Source organism: Heliangelus exortis, chromosome 29 (assembly GCF_036169615.1).
Source record: "Heliangelus exortis chromosome 29, bHelExo1.hap1, whole genome shotgun sequence".
Classification (NCBI taxonomy): domain Eukaryota; kingdom Metazoa; phylum Chordata; class Aves; order Apodiformes; family Trochilidae; genus Heliangelus; species Heliangelus exortis.
In genome coordinates, this window is record NC_092450.1 from 590,954 (window position 1) to 618,073 (window position 27,120).

The following is a 27,120-nucleotide window of genomic DNA, read 5'->3' on the forward strand; positions in this document are numbered from 1 at the left end:
TGACAAGCTGGTGTTTGAAGTCTCCTCTGATCCAGAGGACACAAAGAGGGAGTCCCAGAGGAGCCCTGAGCCCCTTCCCAGTCTGCTGCAGGGCAGTGGGCTCAGCCCAGAGACACCAGTAAGAGCAAACGGGAATGGAACGGGTGCTGAGGGATCGGCCCCTCCTGAGCTGCCCCATGGTCATGGCAAAGGGACAACCACATCCTGGTGGGAATCCAGCAGCACAAACACCCCACAAGTGACCGGGGGTGGCTCCGTGGTCACTTCCTTCCAAAACAACCTCGGAGGGGAACAAATTCCAGCCCTGGATCATCCCCAAACAAAGCCCTGGGAAGGGTGGGGGGGTGGCTGCAGCAGCTCCAGGCCCCAAGCCCCACAGAGGGTGGCAGATGTCACCCAGGACCCCTGGGAGCCACATCCAGCACCTGGAGGCCAGGAGCATCCAGGGACATCCCAGGCAGCACCCTGTGTGAGCCCCCAACCCACCCTGGGGTTCCACTGGGACATCCTCTGCCCTTGACCTGCTCCAAGATGACACAAGGGACACCACATGGTGGCTTCCAGGAGAGTTTCCCAAACACCACATCCCATGTTCAGCGTATTCCAGGTTCCCACTTCCAGGGCAGGGGCAACCCCAACCTGCTTGGCCCAGGTTGCCCCCAGAAGCTGTGGCTGCCCCATCCCTGGCAGTGTTGAAGGTTGGATGGGGCTTGGAGCCCCCTGGGCTGGTGGGAGGTGTCCCTGCCCATGGCAGGGGTGGCACTGGGGGGGCTTTGGGGTCCCTGCAGCTCTGCCCTTCTTCACCCGAGGTTCAGTGCTGCAGCTTTTCAGTCTCTTGCTGCAAATTCCTGGTTCAATGAAGTTTTTTCTGCACTTCAAAGCCCTGCAGCAGCCTGGAGGGGCTCCCACTCAGATGATCCCACTCAGGGTGAAGGTGAAGGAGCAGGAGGAGCCTTTGGCCAAGGGCTCCCCGTGTCCTGCTCCCCACTCCCCAGAGGTGGGGACCCCCAGACCTCCCCAGGGCCGGGTCCCACCTCGGTCCCCAGCCCCCTGTGTGACCCCAGGCTCTGGGTGAGCACAGCAGCTGCCTCTGCCTCTTGGGTTCCCTTTTTTTTTTGGCTTTTAACTGCACAAAGAGCTTTTCCTCCCCAACCCCCCAGCCCCTGGCTGCCCCTGGTGACTCTTCAGATGGGTCCCCAGTTTGGAGGCCGAATCTGCAGGGAGGGGACAGAGGCAGCTTTGGGGACAGCCACACAGCCAGGTTTCCAGTTGGGATTTTCCAAGGGATCTGAGCAGCTCCGGCCCCGTCTGCTGCTCCAGTGAAATGAGGGCAGTGAGAGCTGCACAGCTGAGTGGGCACCATCAGGCTGCTCCTGCAGAGCCACAGATGCAATTCCCATCTTTCCATGAGGCACCTCCTCAAGGCCTGGCTCACAAAGTTCATGGATTTCTTTCTCTTTTTTTTCCTTTTTGTGCAATTGTTCTCGTTAGGAAGAGCAATTCACACGCAGAAAGGCTCAGGGAGTTTCTAACTGACTCTTTTATTACACTAAACAAGGTCAAATGTATAAAAATTCCAAGCTGTAGCTCTGAGACAAATGATTCCAATCTCTCTCCCCCTCACTCCCACACCCAGAGTATTCTATAGCTGGAAAAAAAGAAGCCATCTCACCGGAGTAATCAACTGGATTTAATAGATTATTGATATTTTTTTTCCCCAAACCACATCCAAAAGCAGAGAATGACAAGAGAAACCCAAGTTCTGTTCAGTCATTTTGTCCAAAAGTCTCTTCTGAACATTTATTTCGGAATGGCCTACATTAAGCCAGAGCAAGAGAGCACTGTAAAGTAATGCAGGTTATCATTTCTTCAAAGGGAAAAATCAAGCCCGATACTTTGAAACTGAAAACAGTCACAGAGGTGAACATGTAGAGCCAGAACAGACATCCCCTAGAACAACAAACACTCAGTTTCAAAGAAAATGTGCACTTGATACACAACAAACCCAAAACCCAACAGTGAGCAGGAACAGCTCCAGCACTTGGTGTTTCCGGGATGAGCCGAGTGCTGGGGTTGGAATATTCTGCAGATTCTGCTGAGCAAGGGGGGGTCTGGACAGGAGCTCAGAGGATTGTCCTGAGGCAGGCACAGGGCAGGGAATGGGTCAGGACAAACCCAGAGGATGGGGAAGCAGCTGGCAGAGCCCATTCTGTGTGAGGCCATCCAGGGAAGGGATGGAACCAGGGAAAGGATTTTCCCTTCTGGCTGTGGGGCTGCTCCCAAACCACTGCCCAGGGGTGAAGACAAAATCATCTCCAGGCCCTGCCCAGGTCCTCCAGTCCCAGCTCCTCCATCCCCTCCCAGCTCTGCTGGCAAAGCCTCCCTGTCCAGAGCTTCCCTCCAGCCTCCCAGTTAATTAGAGGAGCACCACTAATGAGAGCTCTCTCTCCCTCCAGCTGGTCCCATCTCCCACCTGCCAGGTCCCTGCTGTGGGACTCACTCATCCTGACTTAGAGGCATCACCTGGGATCTGTCTGCTGAAATTCTGGAGGTTTCCCCTCTCCTGAAGCAGCAGCTGTGAAACAACCAGCCAGGGGGCAAGTGGGATCCAAAGAGCTGGGGGAGCTCCTCATGGGGGGCTGGGCTGGCTCTGGGGATACTGACACCTCCCTGCAGCAGAGCTGAGCAGGCTGGGAGCTACACTGCCCAGCATCCCAAAATGAGACCAGACTGAGAACATTCAGCAAAATACCTGTTTTCAGCAAGCCTTGGGCAGAGGACAACAACAGGTCCTAACCCCTTAGTTTGGATTGAACACAAAGCCTACACCTGGATGTTCTGTGGGTCAGGAATGGGCCTGGGGCTCCCTGTGCCTCCCACCCCCTCCTGCCCCTGGCCAGGCTCTACCCAGGGCACTAAGGACTGAGGCAGCCTCCAGACAGAGCAGCTCTGCTTGAAACAGCCCCCCCAAGAACACATTAAAACACATAAAAACCTAACAAAAACAAAAAAACAAACTAAACCAAACCAAAAAAAAAAAAAAAAAAAAAGAGAGAGGAGCAAGGTCCTGAGTACATTATAAATAGTAGCAAAAAGCAGACACATTTCTCTCCAGCACTTCTGCTCCTCCTGGCCAAGATGCCAGTGCCAAAGGCGGGTGTACCACAGCCTCCTTCCTCTGATTATCAGTTCAAGTTTAATGCCAGAACCACCCCGTGCCAACTGGTCTCTCAAGCAGAAATCTGAATTATACATATTGCTTGCTCTCTTTGCACCCGATTCCTCGGACACAAGGGGAGGAAAAAAGGATCTGGCATAAGGCAACATCACTGATACTGGGAAAGGGCTTTGTTAAAACTCTTCCAGACAGCTCGTGGGTCCTGGCTGGGGGGAGGAAGGTTATTCTTCGAGTGTAATGCACTGAGAAACAAACTCACCGTGACTCCATCCAAGTAGATTACTCTGGGAAAGACAGAAATTCAACCCAAAAGGTATGGGAACAACTCCAGGCCCTTGGGGAGGGGGGTGTGATGCAGTGAGAGACCTCAAACCCATCCCTCTGCACAGATGGCACATCAGGAGGGGGAATTACTGCTCACAGTCCTTTCTATTTACTTGTTGGGGGATGTTCTGCAGGACTCTGAACTCTCTCTCCCCTCCTGTTGCATAAAACTTGCAGGGTGGGGGGAGCCCCCTGACTCTGAGCAGAGGTTCCCTCCCACAGGTGGGGTTTTCCTGTCAGCAATTTTCCATAGGGTGAAACCCCTCCCCCCCCCCAGCACATCCCAGCTCTGGCACAATGCTGCTTCCCTTTCAGAAGCAGAACATCACTTTTGTAAAAGACAGAGCCAGGAGCAGCAGGAGCAGCAGGAGCAGCAGGAGCAGCAGGAGCAGACGTTTCCCCAGCCCTGTCCTGCTCAGGGAGTGGCACCCAGGGCTCCTCTGGGCTCTCTGCACCCTCAAGGCACTTCTGAAACGCAGCATAGAAAGTTTGACCTGTGAACCCAAGGAAGAACAACGACAGAAACTGCAGACCAGGGTAAGAAAACTAGCAAAATGCTACCAGCTACCCATTGCTTTCTCCTCCTTAATATAAAAAAGTGTAACATCAGAGATCCAGTGTACAAATACAAAAAATTGTGCATAATAAATGTACTATAATACTGTACATACAGCATAAACCGTTCAATGAGAATGATTTAAATATACCTATTTGTCTCCTGACTTGGAAGACAGAAGATAGAAGTCCTAGAATCCTAGAAGATGCATACAAACCCTTTCTGAGAGGTCGGATCACGAGCCAATGGTATCCCTGAAAATAAGCAGTCAAATGTTTACTCAGTGGAAGCCATTATTCGAGGGGTTGCTGGTTACAATAAACTGGGAGAAAAACCCACAGTGTACAACCTCAGCCAACATTAAATCCAGACAGAGTTCTTCCCATCTCCTGACTTGCTGCTGGCACTGCTTTTGTTGGAGCCAGCTTTGGATTTCTTCTCTCTGGAACCGCTGGGATTGTTTTGGTTGTTGTAAGCCTGGATGGCGAGGTCCAGGCGCTCCTGAGCCACTTTGATTTCCCTCTGCAGAGTTTCCAGGTCGGCAGGAATGTTCTCTTCATTGCTTCCATACTGCTGTTCCTGAGCTATGTTGGCTTTGTTCTGCTTGTAGGCCATCTTGGCGTTGGACAGGTCCGTGTACTGCAGCTGCTCTGGTTTGACAGCGATGTTGTAGCCCGGAGGAGCAGAGGGTGTGTTCCAAGTGAAAGGGTAATTGTAGGTACCAGAGTCTTCCAGCTCTTTCCTCTTATTGTTCAGCGTGTCCCGGATTGTGCCAAATCCCAAATGGAGCATCTCCCAGACATTCAAAAGTAAACACATGCAGCTCACCCCGTACATTATCAGCAGGAAAATGGTCTTCTCGGTTGGCCTGGAAATGAAACAATCGATTTTGTGGGGGCACGGCTTCCTGCTGCAGACAAACATGGGGCTGACCTCGAAGCCATACAGAAAATACTGACCCACCAGGAAGCCAATCTCAAACGTGGTCCTCGCCAGCAGCTGCAGGACGTAGATTTTCATGAGCCCATCTTCCCGGATCCGCCTCCGGCCGTCGTGCTTGGCTTTGGCAGGGGGCTGCTGCTCTTTGTTCTCCCGCTCGCTCTCCAGCTCCATCTCTGGGTACATCATTGGGTCCTCCTCGTGGTCCTCCTCAGTTTCCTCCAAGCCCCGGTGTTGTTTCCAGCGCACGGAGAAGGTTTTGCCTCTGGATCTCCTCTCGGTGTCCCCGTGTTCCACCATCCGGGCGATCTTGTGGACGGCGTATCCCAGGTACATGACGGAGGGGGTGGCGATGAGGATGATCTGAAAGACCCAAAACCTCACGTGGGAGAGAGGAGCAAAAGCATCGTAGCAAACATTCTCACAGCCTGGCTGCTCCGTGTTGCACACAAACTTGCTCTGCTCGTCGTAGTAAATGGATTCTCCTCCCACAGCAGTCAGGACGATCCGGAACACGATCAGCACCGTCAGCCAGATCTTACCCACAAAGGTGGAGTGGTTGTGGATCTCCTCTAGCAGGCGGGTCAGGAAACTCCAACTCATGGTGGTCAAAGAGTTTTATCTAAAAAAAACACAAAAACACAAACAAACCCACCAATATTTATGAGTTTATCAGCTTCAAGGTGACAAACATTCAATTGCAGAATCACAGAACTGAAGGCTGGGAGGGACCTCAGGGCTCATCTGCTCCAACCCTCCTCACATTATTGTTTATCTGAGATGTCCCAGCACCCACTGAGCTGAGACTTCAAACTTTCCAAGGGGAAACTCTCCAAACTTTTCCTCAAGGGGAAAAATTTTCCTCTTGTGTCCACTGGGAATCTCCCCAGGAGCACCTTGTGCCCACTGCCCCTTGTCAATGGGACTCCTTGGAAAAAGGGAGTCTCCATCCTTCTCTGTGTCCCCCTTTAAGTACTGGGACATGGTAATAAGGTGTCCCCTGAGCCCTCTCTTCTCCAGGCTGAACAGACCTGGTTTTCTCAGCCTCTCTCAATCAAGAGAGTCAGAAAACTAGGATTTCACAACCATTTCTGCAGCATCACCTGTTATCGGGAAACTCCAGCTGCCAGAATTTGCTTGAAGATCCTACATCTCCTCCACAGGCTTTGGAGAAGTCTGCTGCAAAGAAACCCAGAGCTGTTACCTGCCATTTCCCACACAGAATGTGCTCCCAAAGCTGCTCCCCAAAAAATCCCAGCTGCTCTGCACTTCATCTGTTCACAAAACCATTTACACTCCAGGCTGGAACCTCCAGCACACAGGGGATGGAGAGCTCAGCTCCCATGAAATGTTGTGGGCACTGCTGGCTACTGCCAACTGAGAGAATTATTGTGATTGCACACAGGGGGCTAAAAAACCCTGAGTCAGCAGTTTCAGCCACAACTACAGCCCAGGGAGAGCTCTCTCTGCAGGGTAGTGCCAGCTGTCTTGAGACAAAAATGCAGCACCCAGCCCAAACCTGAGGAACTGCTGTCACCTCTGCTGAGAGGCAGGACACCCTGCACCCCACAGCCCAACCCAGAGAAAAGGTCTGAGCCAAGAGCAGCTGCTTCTTACTGCTCCAAGTGCTCCAGGGATTTGGGTTCAGCCCCCTACGGAGGCTCAAAAATCTCCCCCCTGAAGTCAGAAAAGACTTTGTAGTGCTCTTTTGGAGAGAAGGGGGAAAATCTAGTTAAAGAAAGTTATCTGATGAAAATTTTAGAAGAGCTATTAGCTAGAAATCCATATAAATCTGCAATTCTAACAGTTAAAATCCCAACAAATCACATCAGTGGAAACTCAGGGCTGGCACCAGGGTGAAGCATGGCTATGAAGGAAACCCGGCAACACTGTCAGCCCACCTGGAGCTCCAAGTAGTAAAATGGATAAAATATTGAGCACAGAAGATCTGATTGATGTGGTTATAGCCCAGGGGACAAGACATCTTACAGTCCTCTGTTGAGTTAAACACACATTTGTAGTAAAAATTTTTACTGGGTAACATCTGGTCAAAGGTTCTTAAATCAGAACTGGACGGGTCTCTGGCTCACTGATCTTAAAAGTGATTTATTCTTAACATGGAGAGATTCCAGGTGTCTGGAAGAAAATGGAGCTTTTGCAGCTATTCAGCTTCTTCCACACAGCTACAGAGCTGTTCAGAGGCTGAACAATGGAATCTGAGGGGATGCAATCAATACAGAATTAAAGGATACAAATGTAATCCCCCTTCTGGTGAAATGCAATGTTTTGCTCAGCACAGACACAATGTGGATGGGCTGTGTAGGACATTTGATTTATCACTTCATGACAGTGGGAGAAAAAAAATAGCACAAGAGAGTATTAAAAAGCCTGCATTAAGTGGATTAAAAGTAACAAAGATCTTGACAAATGATTCCCCCATTAGAACCAGGAGCTACTGTGTGTAATTACAGCAAGTTCTGCAAAGGCCAGGGACAGTCTGGGCTGTGCCTTCCCCAGACTGCACCAGAAAATCTTTGCTGACAAAATCTGCAAAGGGCACAGAAGTTTGCAGGTGACAGAGAAAGATGAGAGTCAGCAGTGATGCAGAAAAGCAGAGACTGCTCCAGAGGCTGAGGCCACCCAAACAAAGCCACTGCTCCAACCAGGCTTAACACAAAGACCAAGAGGATGAGGAGGCTGCTCCCAGGAGACAGCACAGAATTACAGAAAGGTTTGGGAAGGGACCTCCAAGATCACCCAGTGGGCAGGGACACCTTCCCCCAGGGGCCCAGGTTGCTCAGGGCCCCATCCAGCCTGGTCCAGTGGCTGGATGGGGTGGAGGTTCCACAACTTCCAGGGGTGGAGGATCCACAACTTTGGTGGACAACCTGTTCCTGTGTCTCACCACCCTGACACTGAAGGATTTCCTCCTGAGCAGTTCCTCTGGAGAGCAGTTCACAGAACCACAGAATTGCAAATTCACAGAATGAGAGGGGTTGGCAGGGACATCTAAGGAGCATCAAGCCCCCAGCCCCCCTGCTACAGCAGGATCACCCAGGGCAGGGCACACAGGAAGGTGTCCAGGGGGGCTTTGAATTCTCCAGAAAAGGAGACCCCAAAAACCCCCTGGACAGCCTGGGCCAGGGCTCCTGAGGGAGCCCTCACAGTCAAGAAGCTTCTCCTCATGTTGAGGTGGAACTTCAAACCATTATTAATTAACTGGGAAGGGGGTGAGGGTGATGGATGAGCACCTCAAGGAGAGCTGGTGCCACAGCAGAGACCTTGGGCTGTGGTGATCTTACCTCCTGGTTAGCAAGACAGCACCCCTGGCCTGAGTCTGCATCCTTCAGAAGTTGCTTTAACCATCAGAGAGCAAATGTGTCAGTCTGGAACTCAGCTGAAGAACCAAGAAGATGCCTAAAAGTGAGAGAGTTTAAGAGTTCATTTTTTTTAGCAGGGAAAGATGGGTAGAAAACAAAAGATTACCAGTGAAGCACTTCATCCAGCCACTGTCAGTTGTGCACACCATGAGTCCACAGCTCCCTCCCTGCTCTACACAGCCATGAGCCCAACTGAAACAACACATTTGGAACAGGAAAAGACCAGAGTGGGCTCCAGTCCCAGCACAGGGATGTTCTGTATCCCCCATTTCAGAGCAGCCCCAGGACCAGAGCCCCCCCAAGGCACCCCCACTTCAGCAACCCACTGACCAGGGGTCAAAATCACAGAATTCCTGAGGTTGGAGAAGACCTTCAAGATAGAGCCCAGCCACAACCCAAGTACCACAACCCCTGAACCATCTCCTGAAGCACCACATCTGAAGGCTTCTTCAACACCTCCCCCCTGCCTGGGCAGCCCATTCCAATCCCTCATCACTCTTGTGGTAAAGGCAATTTTCCTAATACCCAACCTAAACCTCCCCTGGCACAACTGAAACCCATTTCCTCTCCTCCTGCTGCTGGTTACCTGGGAGAAGAGACCAACTCCAGCCTCTTTACACCCTCCCTTCAGTGGCTGAGAGCAGAAAGATCTCCCCTGAGCCTTTTCTTCTTTAGACTAAATAACCCCAAACTAAATAACCCCAAACTAAATAACCCTAAACTTAATAACCAGCCTTCAGACTCAGCTCCCTTGGTCAGCCCTTGCTCACCATGCCCTCCAAGCCCCTCATCAGCCTCAGGACTCTTCTCTGGACATGCTCCAGGACCTCAATGTCTTTCTTTTACTGTGGCACCCAGAATTAAACTGGGAGGCTGTGGGACCCTGGGGTGCTGCAGAGCCTCCACAACACAGAACAGAACAGACCCGTGGTACCCCCTGGCTGGGGTGGGGATCACAGCCCAGGAACCCAGCAGTGGTTATGCATCAACAAACCAGGAGAGAAAACCCACAGGAGGTAAAGAAGGGACTCATGGACTCACTGTCACTCATGGAAAACGTTGGGGCCAAACTCTTCTCTGAAAGTAAACTCCAGAGAGGAAATCTGAAATTAATGGAAGACTGACTGCTGCCAATTTGGGACACAAGCAGGAGCTGCCCTTCAGCAGCCACTGTCATTGTGGTGACTGATGGAGAACTTTTAATTTGGCTTTGGTTTCTATAGGAGAGGGGACACCAAAATTTTTAGACAAGCTGCCACCTTGACAGCTCATGACCCCTTGGAAGTATTTCTGAGCCTTTTCATGGTGAGTTTGGTATCTGTGGAGCACAGAGCTGTGGTCAGCTCCAGACATTCCTCAGCAGAGGGAGAATGGGCTGAGAGCAGCTCCAGGAGCAGGGCCAGGGGTATCGGGGGAGGAGAAGCTCAACAGGAGCCACGAAACCCCCCCTGTCCTGGGCTGCACCCCAGAGCCTGAGCAGCAGGGACAGGGAGGGGATTGTCCCCTCTGGGGAGACCCCCCTGGGGTAAAGCTGCATCCAGCCCTGGGGTCCCCATCAGCAGAAGGACACGGAGCTGCTGGAGCCATTCCAGAGGAGGCCCTGGAGCTGCTGGGAGGGCTGGAGCAGCTCTGGAGCCAGGGGGAGAGAGTTGGGGGTGTTGAGGCTGGAGAAGAGAAGGATCCCATGGGGAGACCTTAGAGCACCTTCCAGTGCCTGAAGGGGCTCCAGGAAAGCTGGGGAGGGACTTGGGACAAGGGCCTGGAGGGATGGGATGAGGGGGAAGGGTTTCCAGTTGGGAGAGGGGAGATGGAGAGGAGATCTTGGGCAGGGAGGGAGGGAGAAATTGTTTGGGGTGAGGGTGCTGAGCCCCTGGGTGCCCAGGTTGCCCCCAGAAGCTGTGGCTGCCCCATCCCTGGCAGTGTTGAAGGTTGGATGGGGCTTGGAGCCCCCTGGGCTGGTGGGAGGTGTCCCTGCCCATGGCAGGGGGGGCACTGGGGGGGCTTTAAGGTCCCTCCCAACCCAACCCATTCCCTGGTTCCATGATGCTGACACAGGGGGATGGGTGGATCACCCCTCCCTGGGCCGTGGTGCAGAGCTGAGCATCTGTCCCAGCAGGATACAGCTACTGGAGGGCAGGAGGCATCTGGGCAGCTCTGGAACTTGCTTTGGGAGAAAGAGGAGGATTCATGTCCTGGATTCCACTGGTTATATAAAGGCACAGCCTGAAAAACCTGCAGACAGACCCCAACCACACGGGCTGTGGTGGGAGAGCTCTGGCTGTGGGGATGCTGAGGAGCTCTGATCCTGCTCAACAAGAAAGTGCCACTGATTCTAAATTTAGTGTCAGTCCAGAGCAAAGCTCCTGACACCAGGAACGAGAATCCACCAGCAGGCAAAGAACTTGTTTGCCTGGAAGGAAACATTTTTGGTTGAAGTGAAATGACCTCACATTAAACCTTTCCTTCACTGGAAACACTCAGGAAGCATCACAGGGAAGCAGGAATGCTGTGGCTGAGTGATGGAATGGTGGTGGTGGTGTCCCCGAGCTGGCCACGGTCAGAGGCTGATGCTGTGTCTGTACAACCCACGTCCTGCAGGACCCAGCTGCAACCTTCACCCAACCCTCACTCAGCACCTCCCCATTGGGTGTTCTCTCTACGTTTAACTCAAGAATTTTCCACTGTTTGAAATAAAAGTCTATGGACGCTGACACGCATCTGGAAAAAGGCAAAGTGTCAGCAATTTCAGCTAATTTAAGTCATGCCAGAAAGTGCATTTGAGAGACTTTCATTCCTTGTATTTGTCATCAGCTCAGCCCAGCTCTGCCAGCAGAGGCGATGCAAATCAGAGGATGCTGATCCCTGACAGCAAGCTGGCTCCTGTGAATTCAGGATTTGCAGACACTGACATCCAGGAAGAATAAAGCAGACTTTGGAGTAGGTACATGGGAAAAAAGAAATCAGCTTTAGATTAAGAGATTCACCGCAGGAAATCTCTTGGGTCACGTCCAGACAGCAAACAGCCCCTCTCCTGCCCCTGAGTGGCTCTGAACATGAATTTAAACATGGGATTAACTTCATCTCCTTTAACTCCCTCCTCTGTGACAGCCCCTGGCAGCCATGGAGAAACAACTGCACCTATGGCAGCAACCTTCAAACTCTGCCTTTGGTGAGAGCTGAGTGGGGATGGAGAGAGAACACTGAGCTGGGCAGGAGGGTGGGTGACACCTGAGGGAGGTGTCCCCAGGCTGGGACAAACCACAGGACAGTGGGTGAAAAGATGGAGAGCAGCCCTGTGGAAGAGGACTTGGGGATACTGGAGATGGAAAAGCTGCAGGTGAGCTGTCAGGGTGTGCCCAGAGCATCCATGGTGTGTCCCAGGAAGGGGAGGGACAGGAGGGATCCTCTGGGGATCTCAGCTCAGGACACACAGCTGCTGGAGAAGGTCCAGAGGAGGCCATGGAAATGGTCCAAGGGCTGAAACATCTGTGCTGGGGAGACAGGATGAGAGTTGGGGTTGATCAGCCTGGAGAAGGCCCAATGAGAGCATCTTGAGCCTCCCAGTACAATAAAGGGGCTCTGAAAGACAGAGAGATGGAGACTTTGTACTGAGCCCTGCCCTGACAGGACCTGAAGGGGACATTAAACAGTGACAGGTTTAGTCTGGACATCAGGAACAGCTGTTCCACCAGGAGGGTGCTGAGCCCCTGGGTGCCCAGGTTGCCCCCAGAAGCTGTGGCTGCCCCATCCCTGGCAGTGTTGAAGGTTGGATGGGGCTTGGAGCCCCCTGGGCTGGTGGGAGGTGTCCCTGCCCATGGCAGGGGTGGCACTGGGGGGGCTTTAAGGTCCCTTCCCAACCCAAACCAGTCTGGGACTCCATGACTCCTGCTGCAAGGACACAACCTCCCTGTGCACCAGGCCTGACCCAGCTCTGCACCCCCTGGCTCTGTGTCCCCCCAGCTCCCAGCAGTGTCCCCAGGGCACAGGGAGCTGAAGCTCTCAGGTCCCTCCATAATTCCCCAGCACGCCCTCAGACAAGGTTTGTCCTAAGCAAGATGCCCAGGAGCAGGATCCTGTAGGCAGAAGGCAGCCACTAAGGGGAATGGATTTACAGGGTGACTTTTTTTACCCCCCTCAAAATATATCCTCCCATGTCATGCTAATGAAATTTGATTAATTTATTAATGATACTTTTGTTTTGTTTCGTTTTAAGCAGCTTAAGAAGACATGTACTGAGCAGAAAAAAAAATTCAAGAATAAATGCATGGCAATTCTGTTGATAATCAGAAGAGGTTTCATGCTGCATGAAAGTGAAATTGAGCCCACAGGCTAATTAAAATAGGATTTGAATGAGGATGAATGAATAAGTAGCATTATTCATTCAAATCTCATTTACATGGAAATGTCAGAAGCTGCATGATTTACCATTATTTCTGAGGCAGCACAGGGGTTCAGTTTTGGTTTTTGAAGCTGAAAAGTCAGTAAGACTTTAGTGTCCAACAGAGGGGGAAGTGGTGGCCAGACGCAAATCCTGGCCCTCTGCTTTCCCAAGCTGAGCAGCAATTCCCATGCCCATCCCCTGCCCCAGCACCAGGGGAGGGACACAGGGACATTCCTGGGAGAAGGGAATTAATTCATTGCTATCACCCTTCTTCTATCACTCATGAAGGAAGTGGGATCAACCACCACCAACTTCTGTGGTTAACAGAAACCTTCAGAGCACTGTGCAGCTGAGGGAGACAACAACTGCACTGAATTTTATTTGCTGATCTATATTAAAGAATATTTGGGAGCAAAAAGGCTGGGATGTTTTGGACAACACTCAGTTCTTTTTCCAAGTTAATACTCAGTGGCTCTGGCAAGCCTCTTGTGGAAAAAACAGAGAATGGTTTTGAGAAAGCCTCAGCATCAATGTCAATTTGGAAACGATTTCTGAATGGTGCCTTCAAATCCCAGGGATGTTAACAAGGTTCTGCTGAGCCCTGGACCAATCCCCTCGAGTCTGAAAACCCCTCGTTGAATTAAGAGGCCACAGATCCTGGGCAGGATATAAATAGAACACTAAAATATGGGTAAGAGGTAGGGGATATAATAAGATTCTTCTGCTGTCAAAAAAATAAAGATGTCAAATACGCTTTTTTTTTTTTTTTTTTTTTTTGCAAATCAATGTACATGTGCCCACCCGAGCATTCAGCCTAAAGAGAAACTGGGATCTGCAGATGAGACAGGACCTCAGCAGCCCCAGTGTGCCCTCCAGGTAGGGCTGACCCCGGGAGCCAAGTGACAATTTTAGCATCACTCCCCCGCAGTGACACAATCCAAATGAAATGGCCACGTGCCCCATGCTGCCCCAAACCTACAGCATCCATACATCCCTGGGACACCCCCAGGGCAGAGCCCCTCCCCGGGAAGGCACAATCCTGCTGGGAGGAGCAGTGTCCATGGGGGAGCAGGAGCACTGATCCGGATGGAGCTGAGCTGCAGTCGCTGCTATCCCGGGGATTTTTACAGATTTGTTTTTGGGTCTGTGTCAGCCTGAATCCCTCAGCACTCAGCATCCCCTGGGAGAGATGGGTATGAGGTGCCAGCTCCTGAATGTGGCATTTCTGTAGTGAGTGCCTCACACACCTGAGCAGGGGCTCTCCAGGCCTGTCCTGCAGACCCGAGGTGTCAGGAGGCAGCAGTGAGCCCTGGGTGCTGCTCACACTCTGGGGATGGGAAATGGAACCATGGAGCAAAGGAAGGAAGTCAGCAGCTCCCTGGGTATAAAACTGGGTCCTCGGGGCAGGGAGCCACAGCCAGGCTGGCACAGCATCGTGCCAAACCCTGGTGACACCAGCAGAGCATGGGGACCAAAGCAGCAGGGACAACCCCACAGGGAGCTCCCTGCTCGTGCCCTCTCCCAGCTCACCCAGCTCTGTTCTCATCTCACAAGGTTCAGAGCATTTCCCTACAATAAATTTTAACCCTCTTAAGCCCAGGCAGGTTTGAGTGGCTCCTACATGAACTGGGCTCATCCAGCACTGGGAGGTCCATCAGGATGTACTGACCCCAAGAAGCTGCACTGGTTCTGTGCCAATCAGGAGGTGGTAATGTACAGATAATGTACAGCTAAGTCCTTCCTGGTGCCTTTAGCTGGATGCTGAAAACAAGATAAAAGAAAACACCCAACACAGCTGTTCTGACATCAAGGCTGAGTGTTTGACCAAAACCTGAGCCCTTGGGTTCCCAGCCCTGCAGCCAGCAGACAACAGCCAGCTCTGGTACTGGTACCCTGACCAGCCAAAGCTCAGGAGGGCATTCTCAAGAAAGATTGTTACTACCAAATGACCACCAGAGAGGATGAGTTTGGTCATTCAGCTCCACAAAACCATCCTGACAGTGAGCTCCCAGTTCCCTACGTTCCACACCAAATGAATCCTCTGGGCTCTTCCACCAGACCATGTGTGCACAGCACCCATCACCCAAACACCAGCAAGTTCTCTGTAGGATCTGCCCCCACACCAGACACCCATTTGATAAGAGACTTCACCCTCCTTAGTTCAGGGCTGCTGACCCCTGGGGCAGACACATGAAGCACTACAAAGTGCCAAAATATGCCCGAGATCAAAGTCACCAAACACCCAGCAAGCCCAGCACTGTGGGTAAAGCAGAGCCACCCCTCCACTTGAGGCACTTTTTTGTCTTTGGAAGGTGCTTAACCCCCTGTGCCCCTACACATTGCCCTAAGGAATGTAAAATATTCTGCCAAGTGGAAGTTCAAACTGTCCCATTGCTGTTAACAAATTCAAATTCAGTCTGTATTCCAAAAACAGAAATAAGTCTTTGGAATCCCTAAGCCATGTCATTAAACTTCATTTAAAATGGTGAATTGGAGCATTTCTCTGATGAGGAAAGGCTGAGAGAGCTGTGATTCCTTAGCCTGGAGAAGAAAAGGCTGAGGGGAGACCTTGTCAGTGTCCCCAGGTATCTAAAGGGTGGGTGCAGGGGGGATGGAGCCAGGTGATCCTGCTTTAGTGAGAGAGCTGATGATCTCTAGAGTCCCTTCCAGCTCTGATAATTCTGTGATTCTGGGGGATTCTGCCATTCTGGGCAGGCTGTTCCCAGCTCTGACCACACTCAGTGCAAAACCTTTTCTCATGATTCAATGGAATTTTCTGTGTTTCCATCTGTGCCCATCACTGCTCCTCAGGCACCACTGAGAAGAGGGAGGACAAGAGCAGCCAAGCAGTGCTTCCTGTCAGAATGAAATAACGGGGGACACACAAGTTACAAGGACCTGCAATAGACTGGGAAGTGATCCTGTGACCAGAGACCCTTCCCAGTGACAGTGTGGGACAGCACTGGCTGCTGCTCCTGTCACTGGTGTGGTGCACCCACAGCACACACTGAATATGACAAGCACTGGCCTGCTGACTACTGCACTACTTCCCAGCTGTTACTTGAACAAACAAAGGCAGCAGCAGGGTGAAGTTAGAGAACAAGCAGTGGGGAAGAGGAGAAGAGGAGGGTGCTAAGTGACAACCTGACTCCAAGGCAGGAGAGTGCTGCAGAGAGGGGCTGGGGTGGCTGCATTGCCCCTGCCAAAACCCCCAGGTGCAGCTTGGATCAGGATGTGCTCAGGAACCAGCTCAGGAACAGCAGAGGGAATGAAACTGCAGGACAGTTGTCCTGCCTCAAACACCAGCACCAGAACCAGAACCAGCACCACAGGCAGGGCTGAAGCAGGAGAGCCCGGGGCTGAGCAGAGCCTGAGCAGGGCAGGATTCATGCACTACAGGGTAAGGGGAGCCCAGAGCCCATCCTGACATTCCACACCTTGGGATGGGCACACCCAGACCCAGAGTGCTGTAGGGAGGAAAGAAGGAAAAACTGTACTGTCCCAGACAGCCCCAAAAGGTCCCTCCATGCAAACGAGGGACACACAGGTACTGCCCAGTGTTACCCCACAAGGGATGGGCTGGGTTGGAAGGGACCTTAAAGATCATCAAAATCCAACCCCCTGCATGGGCAGGAACAGTTCCCACCAGCCCAGGGTGCACAGAGCCCCATCCAACCTGGCCTTAAACTCATCCAAGGAGGGGGCATCGATAACCTATTCCTTACAAACCTCATAGTGAAGAATTTTCTCCTGGTATCTAACCTGGATCTCCCCTCTTTCAGTTTAAAACCACTACCCCTTGTCCTGTCGCTCCCCTCTCTGGTGAAAAGCCCCTCCCCAGCTTTCCTGGAGCCCCCTTCATGGACTGGAAGGTGCTCTAGGGTTTCTCCAGGCTGAACACCCCCAGGTCCCACAGTAAAGCCATTGGAGGGACGGGTGCTGCTGGACCATGCACTCACCTGGGTCCCTCCATCCCTCTGGCAGTGAGGTCTGGCCAAGGCCACCATCCCTGTCATCCCACTCTGGTCAGGCACAGGAGAGATCTTCCTGTCCTGTCCTGATTACTGATTCCAAGCACCACAACACCCCCAGGACTGCTCCTGACTCCTGCAGCCAGCAGCACCCTGGCATTTCCCCACCGGGCTCCTCCTCCGTGCTCAGAGGGCTGAGTGTCAAAAGCAAATGACACTCAGGAGGCAGCTGACCCAAATATCACTCTCACGGCCGTTCTGGGGAGGGAGGGAGAAGCCAAAGGCAGCAATTGTGTCGGCTCCTGTGCATCAAAAGGCTGAGCTGGCTATAACCAACTGGGGAGGAACACCCAATGCATGCACCACCATATTGTGACAGTCAGAGGAAACGACAGCAGTGTTTGCTTCACAGATAAGGCTCTGGTATGAATGGCTTGTAAATAAAATGGGGACCACACACCGTGACACTGCCACAACGTCCCCAATCACCCGCTCTGCAGCACTCTGGGATGGCAGTTGTTTTACTCTGACCCAAATTAAAATAAAAGATTTTTCTTCCCCAGCTCTGTCCTCGGGTCTAACAGGAGCCAGTGCCTCAACCTGCAGTCCTTCCAAATCCATCTGATGTTTTGTTCAACAGCAGCTCTGCAACTTTAGCAGAGAAGTTGTGGAAGGCTGCAGGAAAGGGTGTTTGGAGGCAGAGGACATTGGAGTGGACACTGCAAACCCTCACCACCAGCTGCTTCCCAGGACACCCAGCACTTGGAACAGCTCTGGCAGCCCTGGTCAGGACCTTCCACGGGCTGAGACTTGGAGCAGGAAGCAGTGCAGCCCTCTGGGACTTGACACAACTTGGTGGGAAGCACTCAGCTCAGGAGGAGGGATGGGTGGTGGGAGGATGGGTGGTGGTCAGCCCAGCCAGGAGGACACCCTGAAATCCACAGTGACCTGAGGGCAGTGCAGGAATGACAGAACAAGTGTGCCTGTGAGACCATCAGAGGCAGCAGCACAGTGCCCAGCACACAGCCACACACTACAACCCACCCCCCCAGACACACACCATGCTGCCCCAGTGCAGAACCCATGAACAGCCTCCTGTCAGCAAACTGGTGTGAAGTACAGTTGATTTTGAGGAAAGGAGGCAGTGAATCAGCAGGCTGCTGTACTGGCAGCAAGATGTTACTCCTGCTTTGAGTTCAACAGAAGTCTTAAAAGCTTTATTATGCCAAAGACAAAGTTTAGAGCATAAATAAGCACATAAATTCACTAAGTGAATTATTTGTTTGGATTAAAAAAATACTACAGTGAAGAAAGAAACCCAAACTTGACGTTTTCTGAAAGACTTGAATACTCCAACCCCTGGGGAAGGGACCTGAAGCACTCACTGACTGAAATCCCCATGCTGAGCCTCACCACCTGGGAGCACACACACCCCAACTGCTGAGCAGAGGCACATCTGGGGGTGCAGGAAGAACAGGAAGAAAAATGAGAATGCTGAGGGAGAAAGAATGGAAAACCTGGAGCAGCCTGGAGAAGGAAAGGGCCTTAAAAACTGCAAAAAGAGACAGTGCTTCCTGCAGAGGGCGAGTCAGCTCAGAGCTCAGAGCTCTGGGAGGGTTCCAGAGGCACTGCCCCTGCCAGACCCTGCTGTTCCACAGGAGCCCACGGGAGCCCAGGGCTGTGGGGAGAACACACTCGTGGATCAGCTAAGAGACCTGCCAAGAGGGGAAAAAATGGTACCTTGGGTTGTTAATCGTTGAGTGCAGCTGGTTGGTATTTAGTGCTTATTTGTCCAGCAAAGCTCAGGCAGTCAGCACACTTGAAGGGCAGCAGCGATTTATTTCTGTCAATAACTGCTGAGCACCCTCCCCCAGGGATGGGCTCCTCCAGCCCCCTGATCAATAAGGCTTTGCCACAGATTGCAAAGAGAGCAGGAGCAGGCTGAGGAATGCAAATCAAGCTGGGTCCTGCCGGAGGTGGCCATGCCACGGGAACAGTCCAGAAGGAGCAAATCCAGAGAACAAAGATCATTTCCAAATGGCTGCATGGAAGTTCACTGTGTACTTCTCCCAAATCCTTTCATTTCCTTTTGTGTTTTTAATATCACAGTCTCTGTTATGAAAATTCTTCTCCTTTTAAAAATAGTTTAACTACATACTTGAATGTCAGCTCGGTAACTCTTGTGAATAAATGCTGGCATTAAAATCCAGTCATTTCTCATCTACTAAAACATGTTTACTGTGAAAAGCAGGAGAATTTCAGGAGGTGCTGCATGCAATACAGCACACCTGAAAGACACATCAAGAACCTGAATTATTTTGGGTTTATGCCACTTAAAAACAGATTATCAGTGGGGACAGCCCCACGTGCACAATCTGCCCCCCTGCTCAGGTTCTGCAGCATTGCCTGTCAGAGGAGTCCCCGGGTCCGTAACAGAGCGAGACCTCCAGGAGTTAACAAGGAGTCAGGAACTCACCCTGGAGCGAGCATGGAAACCATCTCCACACAAGAAACACATCCCCCTCCCAGCACTCTGCTATTTTAAGCACCAGAGAGCTACGGGACTTCACAGAGGATGAGCTGTGATGCCGGGCAGGGTGTGGGACTGGGGGATGTCACTGCCCCCGAAGCCCCCCGGAGCCTCCCCGCTCACCCCGCCAGCCGCGTGCTCCCGCACCGCCCCACGGCCACACCACCAGGAGCCATTTCTCCACATTCCTTCATCACTCCAGCTCGAGCAGAAAAGCAAAGAAACGAGGGGCTCCAAGGGGCTGCGTGGTGTTTGGGTTCACTGGGGGGGAGGCTTTCCAGAGGCAAATGAACCGACCCCGGGAAAGCGATTCACGGCGGAGCGGAACACAGCGAGAGGCACCCCAAAGAAAATGGGAAAGTGCAATTGTCAGACACCTCTCCAGCCCCCCTGCCCCAGCCCCCAACACCATATTCATACTCAAAAGAACCCCAGGCACCATCTGCTCCTCATCCATATGTACGTCTTCCCCTCGTACTTCAACGGGATCTTAAACGAGGTCAGGCACGCACGCTCGGAATTGTTTCCTGACAAATTTGTAACTAAAAAGGTGGAACTAATATCTGTAAGAGCTGAAAGCTGGTATCATGTCCTTATTTAGGCAAAAAAAAGCTGGCTGACTCCAATGTTTTTCATCTAAGCAAGGTAATAGGGCAAAATCCTTCACTCCTGTGTAAAAATGTAAATCCCAGGTCAGTGAGTCAGTTAAGCACACGCGGAATGTAAAGCCTGAAAGAAACCCTGCTAATAACCAGGCTGCCCGCAGACTCCGAGCAAGGCATGGGCTAAATACCTGGATGAGCTGGAAATGCCCCATAGCCCCCGGAAAAGAGACTAAACCAGGCTGGTTTGTCAATTAATCACAGTGGTATGAACAGAACTGCTAATATGAAACTGGGAGGATTGATTGTGTGTGTGTGTGTGTGCTGAAGCATCTGCTCAAGTTTAGGCACATAAAACATTTTTCAGCCCAATGATTCCACAGGGAAATGCCTCATACATCAGCTCATCTGACTCAATTTTTCCATCACATTTCCCTTAATACAGTTCGGTCCATAAATACACTATTTGTTTTTTATCTAAATATAGCTTTTTTTTATTTATTTATAGAGTCAGAAAACCTTGTAACTTGTGTTCCCACTTAAAGCCCCAGGTTCTGCTTTGGCAGGGGGGCTGAATGAGATGATCCCTAGAGATCCCTTCCAACCCTTAACATTCCACGATTCTGTGATTCTTTGAAATGTAATAATTAAGGAATTATTAGCAATAGTGAGGTAGGGAGCCAAGTCACCTCCACGTGCAGAAGGAATTTCTTTTTGCTACACCATTTATGGTTCTCGGTATTTCCTTCACCAGAAAATCCCCAGTAATGATGTCCCTGCCCAGCCATCCATCTCCATCCAACAGTTCAGCCCACAGCACATCCAGGAACTTCCTGAAACCTTTGTTTTACACAAAAGAAAACTCGGGTTTTATTAAAGATCCCAACCAGATCTTCTGGAGAGTCCCCAGACTGGGGAGAACCACACGGCACTGCCCCAGCAGTGATAAAAACTCAGGGTTAGGGCATGAGGAGGTCAGGAAAGGAAACTCAGCATTGCCTCCTCCCCCTCTGAGGAGCATTTGGAAAATAAATTCAGCTTTGTGGCTTTTAACAGAAAGCAAACAGCCTACAAACACCAGGGTGAAGAACAGCCAGTGAACAGATCATTTAAACATTTTAAAAGTACGGAGGTTTTTTCAGAGGTAGAATTTAGACATCAAGCAATACTGAACAGAGCAAGTAAAATGTTATTGACCAGAACTTCAGTCAGAAAACCAGGAGCATCACATTATTACACAGCACGAGTACAGCACAGTGGAACTCCACTCCTGCTGCTCGAGGGAAGTGCAAACTGCAGCTGGCAGGGCTGATAGCAGCGTGGGCTCTGCCATGAAATCCTCATCCCCAAAGCAGGGCAGGCAGGATGGGTTCCCACCCTCGAGGGCTGAGGTCCAGGGACCACCCTATGGAAACACAGCTGGAAGCCAGGGGAGCTGCCAGAGTGCTGGGCAGGGATGGGAGGAAAGCCCCTTCCTCCCCTTCTCTCCTCCCAGGACAGCAGTGATAAAGCAGAGCGAGCACAGGAAGCAGGGAGTACTGATGGAACTTCTTCACACAGGAACAATTTACTTCCTATTAATCAGATTAAAAAGAAATCTGGAGCACAAACTCCATAAAGTACTTTGTTGAGTGGCAGCACAAAAAACAAAAGCTGGAAATGAGGGGGCAGACAGGATCACCTTCCTGCTAATGAGGGAGCAGCACCCATCCCCATCCTCTCAGACCCACCACAGAGACAGCCAACAAAGGGGCCCATTATCTGCCCAGGCTTTTACTCCAACCATTTAATGACCATCCCCTCTGTCCCAGCTTGGGCACTACCCAGAGAGCCCCTCCAGAGCCAGGAGGCTGAGGCAGGACCTGGGTACCTGCTGCAACTCACTGTGTCCCTGGTGTTCAGAAAAGGGGATGGTGAATGAGACCTGAAGTAGTGTCAGGGAGGACCCATGAAACTGCCCCCTCTTCCCAGCCCGGTGCTAAGAGTGAGGCCACACACTGACTTCCTAACTTTTTTTTTCTTCCCAGCCTCACAGGTACTAACACAGACCACGAGGGGAACTCTGGCAAATCCCCCCCAGTTCCAGCTCAGGGGCAGAGGCTGCCTGGGACCTCTGGCTCACACACACCCCACGGTGCTTCAGCAGCTCTGGGAGAAAAGCTCTCCACACTCCAGCATCTCCTCACCCTCCAGCACCATGCCTGGGTCACAAAAACTTTGGCTGCAGTGCCAAGGACCAACAGAAGCACCCAAGGGACAGGAGCTTCAGTGACCCCTGGGTGAGCCACCCCATGCTGGTGCCTCCAGGATTCACCAAGCAGTGTTCCCATGTTCTTTGGATGAATTACAGCCTGCAAGTGCTCCAGACCTCACCCTTTGCTTGGCAAAAAGTGATGGTTTAGGAGAGCCTGGGGGTTTTTTGTACTCTCAGAAGTTGCTGGCAGTCATTAAATTACTAAATCAACAAATTTGTGTCTTAAAAGTCCTTTGTGAACTCCTCATCAGATTTCAGAGTTGGTAAGAATCTTCCTCTTGAACCTGTCAGCTATAAAGCCACACAAAGCCATAGCAGACCTTTTAAGTTAAAGTCTCACCTAAGCAGCACAATTCTCAAACTAATTACCTTTGTGACCACAGAAAATCCTCTAGAAAAACTGTGCTTACAATTAAAACTCTTCTATATGTACCAAAATATTTGCTAAATCCTTAAAATTGGTCTAAATTTGCCTAAAGATCCTTGCCTTGCTACTCCTCTGTCCCCACAAGACATACTCATAAGCTGTTCATAAGTTTTCTTTCAACATTCCTGCTGCTAGGAGAGCAGGGTCCCACTGGAAGCCCATTCAGGGCTCCTCTCATAACTCATTCAAAGCCAGAACAAGGTGCTGTGCTCTCCATCTGGCACCCCAATCTTTCAGTTATTTGCAGGTATTTGCATCACTTGCGAGGCGTCTGTGAGGAGCTGGGTGATTGCTTTGCAGTAATAAGCAAGAACAATCACTAAGGAAGGGCTAAGAAGGGGCACCAGTGGAGCCCATCTTAACCAGAGCAGTAACTCAGCAGTCCCCTGCACGAGTGACAGCCCAAACCTGCAATTGTAGCTTTAGAAGTAGTAAAGACAGTCCCATCCACAGGGGTACTGCCAGTGACTGAGAACTTTTTGCAACTTAAACTGAGCTGAAGCTTGGCAAAGGCAGTTTGAAAAGCCACGGCCAGGATGAGAGAGGTTGGGTGAGGAACCCCATCAGCCACAGTGAGCGACAGCTGAGTCTCTGTCACACAAGTTTCACTCTGACCTGCAACACAACCCTCCTGACACGTGTGTCAGAGTTTCCTAAAACCTGCTCCTTGCCGTTTCACCCCATTCTTCACCATTTCAGCCCAGGACTCTCAGCCGAGTTACTATTTTGGGGGGAATACACCACAAAGGGACAGTTTGCTCCCAAGGAGCCAGAGCAGCACTCCCAGGGCAGACACCTCTGCTCAGAACCAGCGACCCAGAGCTGGCAGCCACCAGCACCCCCCAGCCCCTCACCCCCAGCCCCCCACCCTCAGGCCATGGAGGGTCCCCAGCAGCACGAAACCCCCCGCACTCCAACTACTCTACCTCAGCTTCCATGGTCAGGACAGTCTGCTCCTGAGGAGTCTTTGCTGCTGAGCAGAGTGAGGAGGAGGAGGATGAGGATGATGAGGAGGATGAGGAGGAGGAGGTCCGAGGAGCAGCCTGCGCATTCGGCAGACACGGTGCAGCCTTCACCCCTCCCACCGCCGAACCCTCCGGATCCGCTGCAGTCACCAGCGCGACGCGAGAGGGAAAACAAACATCGTCCCCTCCTGCCTTTCCTCCAACTGCAGAAACGCTGGAGTTAATTTTAGGATTGCTGGGAACACAGGAGATCCAGATGCATGGGGAGGGCACGGCGAGGCTCAGGTTTCCCACGTGTTCCTGCACTCCTAAAAATCCTCACAAACCCCGCGCTTCCCAGCTCAGAGCTCACTGTCCCCCCAGGAAAGCACAAGCACAGCGTTGGGAAATACGTGGGAAGAACCAAAAATACAGAGAAGCCACCTCTCATTTTCCTAATCACAGACAGAAAACAACAGCTTTACCCTTTTAAACAGCCTGAAGAACAGTGGGGTTTGGCCAGCTGGACTGACAGCTGGTTTGCTGAACATCATCACAAAACACATTTCTAACAGAAAGAGACAGATTTTTTTTTTCCCCTACCAATCATTCTGAACATAGAGTGGGCAGGAGACATGGAAATAATAACAGGAATAACCAACTCTGTCAAATGCAAGGTTTCTGTTCTTCCTCTTCTTTCTAAATGGTGAGCACCCAGTGAAAGAGCTGAACCTGGAGGCATCAACTGTTGGTCAAGAATCCTCATGGCACATCCATGCCCTGACTACATCTCTGGGCACTACCCCCTATTTGTAACCCATCTGATGTGGAACAAATTTAGCCCTTCCCTGGGAAACAACAACCAGAAAGAGTCATAACCCATTCCTACCAGCAGCAAAGAGAACTGGCTGGAAAAAAAAGGCAGCAAAAATAACTGTACAAATGTCATTCTTGTGACATTTTACATCAACGGGTGAAAGTTAGGCCAAATACAGACCAAAACTTTCATTATCCAATACTGAGGGTGGATTTTTCTCCTTGTGCCCTGCATTCAGATTGAGCACAGAGAAATGGCAAAGTGCAGCCTCAGCCAGCTTGGGACAGGGTTAACTCAGGCTACTCACAGCATCAGCGACCTTTCCCTGCCCAAGGAGAGCAGGGAGCTGCCGAGTCCTTAACTTGGTTTGGAGCTACAGCAGCCTCTGCTGCCATGGGCTGAGCATCATCCTGCGGGGCTGGGGGGCTTGGGGAGGAGAGGTCCCCAGCCAGGTGACACAGCAGGTGCCACCTAAAGTGAGGAAAAAAAAAAACCCAACAAAAAAACCCAAACCAAACATAAAAACCAAACCAAACCAAACTAACAGAGAAAAACAAAAAAAACAAAAAAACCAACCGCCCCCCAGATCTGTTACTTGGCACTAAGATCAACATCGCAGAAAGACCCAAAATGTGCCAGGGCAGGAGGTAATGACACCTGGAGGGCTGCCCTCCCGGCACGCTTCCCTCTCACGCCAGGAGGATTTACATTCCTTCACTTGGAAAATCCCATCGGAAAGGCCGGGCCCTGCCAGCCCCGTCCCCCCGGGGGGCCCCGCCGCGTCCCCACCCTCGGGGGCACCGAACCGGGAGGCGCGGCCCGTCTGGGGCTGCCCTCGGCCCCCGTTCCCCTCGGCCCCCGGCTGGGACCCTCCGAGCTCCCCTGAGGACCCCGCTGCCCCTCGGAGCGCCCGGCCCGGAGCCCTCGGAGCCCTCAGAGCCCTCACAGCGCCGCTGCCCTGAGCCCGCGGTTCCCCTCAGGCTCCCGCCTGCCCTGAGGCCATGCCCGGGTCCCTTCTCTCCCGGGCTTCCCCTCGGGGCTCTCACCCTGCCGCCTCTCCTCAGCTCCGCCGCTCGCTCCCCTCCCGCCCGCGGCCCCGCGGACCCCCAGAGCCGCCCCCTCCCCTCCAAGCCGCCCTTTCCCGCCGGGGCGGCCCCGGCCCCGCTCAGAGCCGCCGCCCCCGCCCCTCTCACCGCCCCCGCCCCTCTCACCGTCCCGCGCTCGCCGGTCCATGGTCTCGCGGCGGTCCCGGGCCGGGGTCTCTCCGGGCGCATGCGCACTGAGCGCCCCTCCCCGAGCCCCCCGGCGCCACGTGCCGCCCGGCGCGCGCCCCCGCGGAGGGTGGGGAGGGGACACGGGGGGACACGACACGGGGGGACACGACACGGGGGGACACGACACGGGGGGACACGACACGGGGGGACACGACACGGGGGGACACGACACGGGGGGACACGGGAGGTGACAGCCAGGAATGGGCTGGGAGGGGAGGGGAGGATCCATAGGGGATAGGACAGGGGCACGGGGACAGGGTGGGGACAAAGTGGGGACAGTAGGAGAAGGATGGGGACAGGGACACGGGAGGGGACACAGGACACAGCACGGCAGGAGGATGGGGACAGGGACACGGCGAGGGGAGCCGGTTGCTCCGGGTGGTTTGTCCCCATCCTGTCTCTGAGCCTGGGGGACAGAGACAATGGAGGAGTGGCACATCTGTCACCGCTGGCGTGTCCCCGTGCTGAGCCCTGACGAACTCACGCCACAGATGAAGCCCCACTGTGCCCCTAGTGTCCCTGTCCCCATCCTGCTTCCAGTGTCCCCATCTTGCTTCCAGTGTCCCCACCCTGCCCCTGCCCTGCTCCCCATGTCCCCATCGTTGTCCTGCTTGCAGTGTCCTTGTACCTGGCACCTCACCTGTCCCTTGTCCCCATCCTGCTCCTGGTGTGTTGTGCCTCAGTTTCCCTGCTCCACCACCCCAGGCAGACACATCCAGACCACGAGGGGACAATTCCAAGGGCCGGGAAGGGTCGGGGGTCAGGCGGGGCTGCAGAGTCCCCTCCCCGGGCAGAGCCAGAGCCATGGAAAATTCCCAGCCCGGCTTTGGGCTCAGCCGGGTCAGCTTTCCAGCTGCTGGGAATGGTCAGCGTGGGAACCCGCCCCTTCCCACGGCCCCACACCCCTCCCGGGGTGACAACGGGGCCATGGCCCTGTGCCTGGGGATCCATCCCCCAATCCTGGGGGATCAGCAATGTCCTGGGAGCAGTTGGGAATGAGTGGAAAGTGAGGAGGCAAAGCCCTCACAGGAAATCCTTCCCCCTCCCCACTTCCCAAGCTTTTGGAATTATCCCTACAATTTCACATTTCCACAAAAACCTGGGGCACCCCAAACAGCTGGATGCTGCTTCCTCTCCCTACACCATCCCCGTGCCTCCCAGTTTCCACCAGTGGAGGTTTAGGGGGATCTCAAGCTGCCCCCCCAGCCTCTCAGAGGGGAATCTGGGGCTGCTGTGACCAAATCCATCCCTGCTCCTGGGCGAGGGGACACAAGGTGCAAATGTCCCCAGGTGTCACCCAGCCCCTGGAGCAGGAGCCCTGAAGCCTTCCTGAGCAGGAGCAGCATCCCTGGAAAGATGACAGGACAGGACAGCACAAGAAGGGCAGGAAACCTTTGTGTGGGACAGGATGGTGCTGGGCTGCCTGGACACTTGGCTCCTGCTGGGGACAGGGGACACCAAGGCTGAGAAGGGGGGGACAGGAGCTGTGCCCACTCCAAGCTCTGGTGACAGCCAGGCCTCCCCTCCTCTGGGCACCATCACA

General features: G+C 52.7%; 1 protein-coding gene across 4 annotated transcripts; it reads right to left on the minus strand.

Annotated features, from left to right (window-relative positions):
- Positions 1-4,067: 4,067 nt before the first annotated feature.
- Positions 4,068-26,276, minus strand: GJC1 (gap junction protein gamma 1). 4 transcript variants are annotated; one of them, XM_071728534.1, is made up of 4 exons: positions 26,218-26,276; positions 8,300-8,414; positions 6,101-6,176; positions 4,068-5,619 (listed from the first exon to the last, which is right to left on the minus strand). In XM_071728534.1, exon 4 carries the CDS (start codon positions 5,598-5,600, stop codon positions 4,419-4,421), a length of 1,182 nt encoding a protein of 393 aa, XP_071584635.1. In that variant the 5' UTR covers positions 5,601-5,619; positions 6,101-6,176; positions 8,300-8,414; positions 26,218-26,276; the 3' UTR covers positions 4,068-4,418. The 4 variants fall into 4 exon arrangements, with proteins under 4 accessions (XP_071584635.1, XP_071584634.1, XP_071584636.1 ...); XM_071728533.1 differs by lacking the exon at positions 26,218-26,276 and adding an exon at positions 25,515-25,619; XM_071728535.1 differs by lacking the exon at positions 26,218-26,276 and adding an exon at positions 23,469-23,565 and having other exon boundaries at positions 6,101-6,173.
- Between the last annotated feature and the right edge of the window lie 844 nt (positions 26,277-27,120).

Coding starts and splice junctions, on each gene's coding strand:
- GJC1 (XM_071728534.1), bottom strand. CDS start 5,600: ATGAGTTGGAGTTTCCTGACCCGCCTGCTAGAGGAGATCCACAACCAC.